The sequence below is a fragment of the Gavialis gangeticus genome, unplaced genomic scaffold (genome assembly GCF_001723915.1).
Source record: "Gavialis gangeticus isolate Ggan-Ray unplaced genomic scaffold, GavGan_comp1, whole genome shotgun sequence".
Lineage (NCBI taxonomy): Eukaryota > Metazoa > Chordata > Crocodylia > Gavialidae > Gavialis > Gavialis gangeticus.
Window position 1 is genome coordinate 29,306,432 of NW_017729025.1, and position 10,556 is coordinate 29,316,987.

The 10,556-nt window shown below is 46.7% G+C and overlaps 1 protein-coding gene and 1 long non-coding RNA gene across 3 annotated transcripts in view; both read right to left on the reverse strand.

The window, feature by feature from the left end:
* The window catches only part of LOC109298462 (cholesterol 24-hydroxylase), a 30,697-nt gene extending 25,739 nt beyond the window's left edge, over positions 1-4,958 (reverse strand). The window contains exons 1-2 of one of the 2 annotated variants that reach the window (XM_019518584.1): positions 4,707-4,958; positions 790-867 (exon numbers count right to left, since the gene is read on the reverse strand). In XM_019518584.1, coding sequence (XP_019374129.1) covers positions 790-867; positions 4,707-4,843 — 215 coding nt within the window. In that variant the 5' untranslated portion in view covers positions 4,844-4,958. The remainder of the gene's footprint in view (positions 1-789; positions 868-4,706) is intronic. The other variant, XM_019518582.1, reaches the window with a different exon arrangement.
* Positions 4,959-8,281: 3,323 nt separating this feature from the next.
* The window catches only part of LOC109298463, a 25,760-nt gene continuing 23,485 nt past the window's right edge, over positions 8,282-10,556 (reverse strand). Inside the window, exon 3 of the long non-coding RNA XR_002097616.1 lies at positions 8,282-9,963. This is a non-coding gene — a long non-coding RNA (uncharacterized LOC109298463). The remainder of the gene's footprint in view (positions 9,964-10,556) is intronic.

Sequence of the window (10,556 nt, forward strand, 5' to 3'; positions counted from 1 at the left end):
ACAACATGGAGAGGGTCCAGAGGAGGGCCACTCGCATGATCGGGGGCAGCAGGGCAGGCCCTACGAGGAGAGGCTACGGGACCTGAACCTGTTCAGCCTCCACAAGAGAAGGCTGAGGGGGGATCTAGTGGCCTGTTACAAACTAGTCAGGGGGGACCAGCAGGCATTGGGAGAGTCCCTGTGTGTGACTAGAAATAACGGTCATAAGTTGACTGGGAGTAGGTTCAGACTAGACATCAGGAGGCGCTACTTCACAGTCAGGGCAGCTAGGATCTGGAACCAACTTCCAAGGGAAGTGGTGCTGGCTCCTACTCTGGGGGTCTTCAAAGTGAGGCTAGCTAATCACCTTGCCGAGGTTGTTGGACCCCTGTACTCTTTCCTGCCCAGAGCAGGGGGTCAGACTTGATGATCTGCTGAGGTCCCTTCCGACCCTACCTACTATGAAACTATGAAACTAGGTTCAAACCCACTGTGACTGAGAGGCCTAAAACCTAGAGCTGCTTCTTCCTGGAAAAATGCCCAAACAGTTGGACTAAGACAAGAGGGCCGTTCTCAGCAGGTATGCCTGTAGGGGCATTCTGTCTTGGTGCAAGGCACAACAGAATCCCCCAATGTGTGTAATTGCCTAACCCTGTAGTTATGTGGTCGCATTCAGATTTAGCTTTTTATCTCTCTCTGCCTCAACTTCCCAATTGGCGATATGCACTTAATGATAAAAGCAAGTTTCTTTCTTGTGTGTAATACCCGGTTATACATGGCCTCGTTCAATCCTGAGGTGTTACAACTCACCATTGCATGAAGAGTCCATGCAACAGCCCATTTTTCCTTTGTATGTTCCATAAAATTGGCAGGTGTCCAAGTACAAAGCTAGAGAGAACAAAGCTAGAGCTTAGTCAAGTCGTAAGGATGCAGCATTATGGCTTGGAAGGAAATACAGCAAACCAAATAAAATAGTGATTTTTAAGGTCAGAAATTACCTAGAAGAATGTGCAGTTTCAACTCCCGTAGCCTCAGGGGATCTGGCATTCCCTGCTGCATGAGGTGACATACACCGCAGAGACTTCTGGTGCACCTGCTTCCCTGTGATCTATCTATCTATCTATCTATCTATCTATCTATCTATCTATACCATGTACCATATACATTGCTCTCATTTTTGTAACAATGCAGATGTTTATTGGCGTTTGAAATGAGCTTTGAAATGTTTGACAAAGGATAATGAAACCAGTAAGATGGTATGCATACCATGTAGATTTCTGAGTGGATAGTCCATAACGCTTGTATACTATGGCTGAATTTACTTAGCTTCATTGTTCTGGTTTCTGTTGATGGGCTACATGCATCATTTGTATTCTCCTTCCAACAACCCACAGCCCTGCCCAAAAGCCCCACCCCAATCCTCCACACCCGTTACAAGGCAGGACTCCATCAATCATTCCACAGAGCTCTGTGCATTTGTGAAGGTCAATGTATACAGATTTAAAAGACAGCCTTTGCTGGCCAGTAAGTTGAGAGAGTCTTTTGTCTGTGTAAGTATTTGAAACACTTGGGTGTGTGGACAGTAACTGCCCTAGTGTCCAATGAACAGCCGTTATCTTACAAGGTTTCTGTGCCTTTCAGTACTCGAATCTATGCTGTAACTATATGAGAGAGATATTTTGTACGTGGTGGTAAATTAGTAATGACAGTAGGACACTGGCATTAAGCTGGGGTAGGGGTGACCATAATCAGCCCTTTTCCAGTGAAATCTACGTATTTGTAGTCACCCGAACGGTGAAATAAGGAAGAAATCCTATAAGGGAAGGCACTAGCTAATATGGAAATTACAGAAAGGAATAAATGCATCATCTTTATTTAAAAGACACAGGTCACTTTCCTTCAGAGACAAGCTGGATATTCCCACCACCTTTGCATGTATCTGAAAGTTTCCTGTTGCAATTTTGCTAAAAGCCAGCAAGCTGTGCTTAAGGAGATCTGTTTTCCACCTAAGACAGATAACCTTGCTGTTGTTCTCTTCTGAACGAACAAGTAATGCTGAAATTTCCTTTCTTTACCTGAGATTCTTTTAGGTACTTAAAAATATGAAGTACTCAACAATATTACCTAATAATCTATAATACAAGTTTTCTTAATTCTTTTGTGTGTTTGAATGAAGCTCCCTTCTTATAACTGGACCAAAGAGGATATGAGACATGTTATCAACTATTAGCAAACCAGTCCTCCTCTAGCTAAACCACTAAAAACCTGTTAGTAGCAAGGTTCAACCCTTAGTTCCCTTTGCATATGGCTAATTCAATGTCTCTTGTCTTCAATGCAAGTATTTTCCTTCAAAATTTCTCAGCACTGCTAGACCTGCTGGTGGTAGGAGGAGTAGAAGGAACATTTGTGCAGAATTTCTTGCGTGACCATGGGCTAGTCACTTATACTTTCTCTGGGCCTTATTTCTCCAACTGTAAAATGGGGACACCTGCTTTCTTTCCATGGATGCTGTGAGAATAAACACATTAATAATTATGAGGTGCTCAAATATGTCAGTGACAGAGGCTGTCTGAACCATACCATAAATATCAGGAAAATCATTTATACCAGATTTTTTAGTAAGGTAGTATATGGTAACTCTGTAAGATTATGGACAAAGGAAATAATTACAGTAAATTAAAAGAAGTCAGGGACTTACCACGCAGCCCTTGATGTGAAATAACTGTCTGTATTATGTAACAACTGTCTCGTCCCCAGTGTTTCCCAGGGACAAGTAGCAACGGCACAAGGTGTGCCTGGGGAAACAAATGTCCGCGCTCATCTGGATGCACCCAAAGGGTGCATCTATATGTTCAATTAATGTGACACAATAAACTCTGGAGCTGTTTGCGCTGGTGTCAGCTGCTCCTGGGTGCAGTGTCTGCACATGAGCCTAGGACAGTAGCAGGTTGAGCTGGGGCAGAGCAGTCCTGGGCTGGCAACAGGCTCAGGGGACAAGCCCTAGTTTTCAGGTGCCAGTGTTGGGCAATAGAGGGATTAGCTGGGACATGAGACTGCTAAAGTCCAGAGCCATGCAGCAAGCAGCCCTGACACACCCTTATTTACCCTGCTGTAAGATAGCACTGTCCCCAACAGGAATTAATTAAATAATTTATTAAGCTGTAATATTGGCACAAGTGTAGACAGTGACACTTTACTATGCGGCTAATTAGTCAACTCCACAGTAAAGCGCACATGTAGATGTATACAGAATGGCCTTCAATTTGTCTAATATCTCTCCCAATGATGTAATTAGTCCAATAAGAGAAGTTAGTAAACAAACCCTGCTTCTCACATGAGCCCGGATTATATCAACACATTCTGCATGAAGAGGAAAATATATGATCTGCTGGTGGGAGCACAAGTGTAGGAGTCAAGAGCCCAGCAGTTCAGTGCCAGTCCTAACATGGGCTCTGACCCGGGACAAGTCCTTGCCTTCATCTCTGTGTCACAGTTTCCCTGCCTGCAAAACAGTGATAAAGTCACATAACTAAAAAATTACTGATTTCATTAACTGTTTGCCCTTTGGAAGCTCCTAATTCACCCTGCTTCATATATCTCAAATCCTACATTTAGCACAATCCAAATTGTGGCAATGGCAGACATGAAGTACCTTTACACTGGGTTTTCCCCTATATGAAAGAACAAATTCTGACACCATAGAAGCCAAGGGTGAAACTCCTAATGACTTCAGCAGAGCCAGGATTTTATCTGGACCATGAGTATCACTTCCATAGGTTCTCAGGTTATCACACTTGACCCTGGGAAGTGAGTTGTCTCTCTGCTCAGAACTGGCATAACCATTTTATATGAAGTTATTGTGATATTCAGAAGCCAGCTGGTAAGTCCTGACAGCCAGCCTGGGGCACAATGTACAATAGGGGTGTGCAACGCAGGCCCTATTCGTTATGGATTCGGCTCAAATCAGGGGCAGTGATTTGATTTATTGATTCGGATCGTTGTCCCTGATTCAATTTGGCTGAATCTGAGTCTGAAGATTTGATGCCGATTCAGAGAATCAGTGATTCAGCCATAGACACAGCTTTAAATATTTTTTCTACATACCTTGAGGTACTAGGCACGGCTCGTGAACGCTGTGAAGCTGGGGTGGATGGAGCATCCCACGGGAGTGCACAGGGGCACCCTGCGTGCTCCCCGGCAGACCCGGAAGTACTTGCAGTCCACGGGAGGGCCCCCCGCACGCTCCTCAGTAGACCCGGAATTGGACTGGAAGTGCTTCTGGTCCACTTCTGGGTCTGCTGCCGAGCATGTTGGAGAGCCTCCCATGCTCCTGTGAGACACTCTATGCGCCCCAGCATTTCAGTGTTCACGAGCTGCCTGATACCTCGAGGTATGTAGAAAAAACTTATAAAGCTGCGTCTATGTCCGAATCGTTGAATCTTTCTGAATTGATTTGGAGGGTTCCAATTCAATTTGGAGAGATTAAAGGGTCCTCTGATTCAGTTCGGATTCGGAGATTCGGCCATTGAATCGGGTCGAATCTCTGCCGAACCAAATCGGACCAAAGCTTTGCACAGCCCTAGTATACAACTCTGACCAGCCCCAGGGGGACAGACACCAAGACTGACACACAGATAAGCCCCTATTCAGGTTCTTGAAACAAAAACACCAGACCTCCAGCAGCCCCATTTGTGCAGGGGTCCTGGGGAAGCTGGCTTCCTCCTTACCTCTCTCTTGGGGGTCCTGGGATGTGATCATATTTCATGTGGATGAATTTCAGGTAGCAGCAGTAAAAGCTGAAAGCCAGGAGGGAAACTGAGAGCAACAGGAGCAGAAGCCCCCACATGGCCCCCAGCACATCCATCGCCTCTAAGAACACACAGCCCAGCCGGCCCCTGGCCTTGGTCTCTGGGCAGCTTTGGCCCCCCCCCCTCTGCTCAGTATGTTTCAAGATGGATTGCTGTGAGTTTCCGGCTCCTTGTGAGTTTCTGGCTCCCTGCCTACAGACTTAGGAGGGAGCCAGGAAAAGTAATACAAGACTTAAAGAGACAGCAGCAGTGTGAGGCATTTCCTCCAACCCTGCTGCCTCCAGCCTAAGACTGTTACAGACCCCAGGAGTCTGCAGTAGCCACTTGCACACCATCTGGGCCATGCAGGGAGGCAATACACTGCACCTAGATCACAGCAAGAAAGTCTGTTGATGGTGTTTTACCACAGGAAAAACAAGGCAAATATTGGAGCACTGTAAATTAGAACTTAGTAGGAAGGGACCTGTCAGCCTAGAGCAAGTTCCACTCAACAGACACTTGGGGCTATATCTTATCACCAGGGATCCAGATTTTTCATTTCCCATGGAAAAACAGTAAAATGGGGATTTCCCCCCTTACCAGAGTAAAAAGCGGATTTCTCATTTTAGCAGAGAAACCTGTGGATTTTCCAGTGTTGCAACGAGCCCTCTGCAGACTGGCAGCGTTGCAGCCTCCAAGGGGTGGGAGGGAGCCAGAGGAGGGCAGTCAGGCACAGGACGCCATGTACAAGTACATGCACATGGCTGCCAGAGAGTCTGGAGAGCAACTCCTGCACATAAGTGCCAGGGGGGATTGAGGCCCCTATAGGGAGGGAGTTGGGAGGGCTGGGGCTGCTGCCCAGCCAGGCCACGTGTGGGGCTTGGGGCCTGGGGCTGTAATGCACAGCCTCAGGGCCCCAGCGAGCAGTGGAATGGGGCCACAGATGCCTTGTTTGAGGGGTGGGAGGCAGGGGCTGGCTCCCCACCACTGCACACCCTCCCGGGGGTGCAGGAGAGACCTGTGCCCCCCAGATTTGTGCATGGAGCAGGGACAGGTGTGGGCTGCCTCCTGAGGCTTGGGCTCCCACTCTGCTGCCGTCAGCTGTGGCCTCCACAGCCCAGCCAGTGCAACCTGGTGCTGCAGGGCAGAGCAGGGTCGCATATGGAAGTTGATTGCCTCTGTATGCTCTGTGCTGCCCTGGTGATGCATCCCCTGTGCACACAACAGCAGTGAGGGACACAATCCTGTGCTACTGCCCCCACTGCTGCTGCGCACAGGGGACGCAGCATCAGCACAGCGCAGAGCTTGCAATGGCAAGCAGCGTTCCTGCGTGGCTCCTGCTCTGCCCTGCAGCACTGGGTCACACCCACTGGGCTGCAGAAGCCCTGGGGAAGGACAGCAGGGCAAGAGCCTGAGCCTGCAGCAGGCAGGCAGCATGCACCCTCCCTGGGGGAGATCTGGGGGGCATGGATTCCCCCCTACCCCCTGGGAGTGCACACAGCGGCAGGGAGCTGCCCCCACTGTCTGAGCCCACAGCAGGCAGGCAGCAAGCAGCTGAGGGGGTGGGGGGTCGGTGGGTTCTGATCTGCTGCAACAGCTGCCGCTTCCTGCCAGGGAAAGGGGCTGTAAACCCAAGACCCTGGGCCCATAGCCCCTCCTCTGGCAGGTCTGGGGGAGCAGGGGCTGTGGGTGGGAGGAGGGGCACCAGCAGGGCTCTGGGGTGGGAGTGAGGGGCACCAGCAGGCCTGGGGGAGGTGTGGAGGGTGGAGTGAAGGACACCAGTAGGGCCAGGGGAGATGGGGGGGTTATTTTAATCATGGATTTTGGGGGTTTTATCAGCGAATTTTGGGTGTTGGGGTAACAAACTAGATTTTGGGGAGTGCTGGGTGTGCAGCTGATAAAAGTTTTTTCCGGTGTCTCAGCAAAAGCTGCTGGTCACAAGGCTGGATGATATATTAAAAGCAACTAACTTGGCTAATGCTTAAGTAAGCAGATTCTTAACAAAGGATAGGGTGCAAAGTGCATGATGTGTTGGGTAAAACTAGAATGCGGCCCACCAGCTCTGGTCAGGAGACAAAGCAGAAATATGGCCTTGGAGATGGTGCTGAAGTCAGCAAGAAAACTAGAAAGAACCAGTGAGAAACCGCAAGTGACCAAAAGAAGCGAAGGTCAAAGTCTTATGCATGCGCTTGTAGCAGAGACATGTAAATGAATGAAATGCATAGGCAATACCATGCTAAGGAAGCAAACAGTAAATAGAGGCAGAGCTTGAGATGGGAGGAGAAATGGGTGGAACTGAAGAAGGGACATAGGTGGGGTGAATGTTAATATGTATGAACCAAGCTGTATAAATGTGGAAAAAACTATCGTTCGGGGCTGCTCCCCGATTTGTCTGTTTTTTGGGAGCTAGTCCAAAGCTGTCTCCATTCTGAATAAAGCTGTTGCAAGCAATGTGTGCTAGTGTTTGCTCCCTGCTTGCTCTGGCTAATGAGTAACAGGATCCCTGGGCAATTGGATAGTTGTCTCCCTAGTCGTTGGGCACCACGTGGGGTTGGGGTCTAATAAGCACTACAAATGAAAGGGACCTGGGTGTAATAATGGACCATAGTATGAACATGAGCCGGCAGTGCGACGCTGTAGCCAGCAGGGATAACAATACCTTGCCATGCATCAATCAGTGCATCTCCAGCAAAACCAAAGAAGTGATTCTCCCACTGCAGCTGGTATTGTTGAGACCGCAGCTGGAGTACTGCATCCAGTTCTGGGCATTGCACTTTAACAGGGACGTGGTAAAGCTTGAGAGTCCAGAGAAGGGCCACCAGTGCAATCAAAGACTTGCATGGCAAGCCATACAAGGAAAGGCTGAAGTATCTGGTACTCCTCAGCCTGAAAAAAAGAAGGCTGAGAGGGGACTTGGTAGCAGTTTACCACTACATCAGAGGTGTACATCAAGGGCTCAGTGAACAACCGTTCACCATGGCACCCTTGGGGAAAACTAGGAGTAATGGTCACAAACTCCTGGAAGACCATTTCAGGCTCAACATTAGGAAAAACTACTTCACTACTAGGGTGTCCAGACTGTGGAATAAGCTCCGTGCAGAGGTGGTGCCATCAACTACCCTGGAAATCTTGAAGAGGAGACTGGACTGTCACCTTGCTGCGGTCACCTGACCCCGGTTGTCTTGCCTGCTTGGTGCAGGGGGCTGGACTCAATGATCTTCTGAGGTCCCTTCTGGCCTTACTATCTATGAATCAGTGTGGCAAGATCATATCATATAATTTTGAGAACAATGGATGACCAGCAGTGGCTTGGAACTTCCACAGGAAGAAGGAAACCTTTATGGACCTAAGTGGGGAATGTGCCATAACCCTCTGGGACCAAAGCCTATGACTGAGAGAGGTTGTGGACTCTCCATCTTTGGAGGTGTTTAAGACCTGGCTAGACAAAGCTTTGGCTGGAGATGGTCCTGCTTTGAGCAGGGGGGTGGACTAGATGACCTGAAGTCCCTTCCAACCCTAATTTTCTATGATTCTATGACTAAGGCAGTCATTAGCTATAGGGAAATAGGTTGCTATTGTGGTTTGGAAACTGGCTGTTCAAGAACTACTACAGATCTGAGTCTAACCAGTTTAGCATTGGAAGCCAGCTGTCAGGCTGGAGATGGCGGGGGTTTGCACTGCTGTTATGAAAACTGCTTACTCCTTGGTTGCTGTTGTCAGTGTCAGGAATGTACCTTAAATCAAAGTGGCTTTCAGATAATTGCATTTCCCAACAAGGATTATGTTTCCATAGCATGCCCCCTAAAGAAGCTGCTGAATATGCTAACTGCAAGTGGTCCTACTCCCAGGTGCTGCAAAGCTCGGTGGGCCACAGGGGAAGGTTCATGAACTGATGTGGAAAGCACTAGAAAGGTGTACAAAGTTCTGTCACATTTGGACAAGTTAAATCCTTATTCTTCCATGACACAGTAGTCAACAGTGTACAGGTAGGCACCACCATTTTATGGGAACCCACCTATCTTAACTGCCATGGCTTCTGAAGCTGGACACAGACAACATAGGGCTGAACAGAACCATGTTAGTGATCACAGAAGTTGGTGGAAAGTATATTTGGATACCTGAAGACCAGATAACAGTACCCGCAAAATCTCTTGGATGACAATTGCATTTTGCTGTGACCTGCTGTGCTCTGCACAATGGCTGTAAGAGCCAGTGATGAGTATTTTTGCATGAACTAAGACTAAGCCAATTCCCACAACTACAAAGTAACCTCATAAACAATAAAGGAACAGGGTCAAGGGAAGTAAGGGAAATTAGAGATGCCATATGCTCTCACTTCTATGCTACACATGGTGATTTTAATGTGTATTTGCTTGGTAAGGCATATGTTGTTTTGTGGACTGTCAGATTATGTGCAACATACGCTGTTTCAAAGCTTGGAATCGCCTATTTGATGTATTTATAAAAACTTCTGAGGGGAAGGGTCTTCTAAGGTACATGATGTGTTTTGTCTCACATGAGGTTTAGGGGGAGTGATGGCAGACTTTGTTGAATTAAGTACCAATTTGAATGCAATTCTGGTTCTACTTTGGAGTCATGGACTACCAGTTCAGTAGCTTGCATAAATTGCTTGATGGTTTTTGGTTTGGTTTCTTTTTATGGTTCAATAAAATCTTTAAGCAAATCTATGGCAGCTTTCTGTTTTTTTGGCATTCAGTGAATAGCAGTAAATGGTTATGCCAACACAGAACTTGATTAGTCACAAATATTTACAGGGAAAATAGTGCAGTCAGACCTGCTGACTACTTAGAGGAAGTAAATGTAATGTTTAGCGTTAGAACAAGGTGCAATCTTAGCCAAAGAAAACCAAAATACATAGTAAAACAACAGGTACAACCTCTGAAAACCTTTATGGGAAGAGAGGAACCCAGGCAGCTTCAGTGATGGTGAGGCGTGCAGCTGGTTCCTCCCTTATCCTCCCACCTCTTGTTGATTGTACACTGAAGTGAGGTACAGTAAGAGGGAGAGGATTTGATCCTTTCAGTTGCCAGAACTCTCCATGTCCTGTGGACTTACCAACTGTCTGCAGGTTCTCAGGGTAATTTGCAGAAGGAGTTGGAGGAGTCGGGGCTTGGAGAGTTCCTTGTAGCCAATTCATATCTCGGAGGATTGTCTATGTGGCATAATGATTTCTTGTCTAGAAATTATTATTACATGTATTTGTTAAGCTCCAACAGTGTTTTATGATAACCATTTCCATTAGAATTACTTTGGATTAAACATGGGAACAATCTTAGGATTGATAAACACTTGTTTTTACAAATCACCTACTGTTTCCTTCACAAGTTAATTTGACAGGAAAATTTGCCGTTGATCCAGTGATAAACATGCAGGCGGTCATTCAGGAAACATATTGCACTAAAGTAGCAATTTGCAGAAGAAACACTTAAAAACTGTTGTTCTGGAAATCAACTGAAATACTTTTAGCCAAGGCTATTCTTTGTCAGAAGCAGCAATAATATAGATTTATATGTTTGTGTCAAGTGGAATATAGATGACAGTAAATAGTGTTGTTTTATGAATTACTAGAATGAATCTATAATGTAAAATGAAATCTATTATACCATTAAAAATCCAGAATAAAACACCTTTCAGACTGGCTTTGTGTCTTTACTGAGTGATTATTACCTGGATGCTTGCACTCTTTCTTTAAAACCATAGCAGGAAACCAGACAGGAGTCTGGGTGAAGATCTAGATGTTACATTCTGTAATGAGAGAGTGAGAGGGGG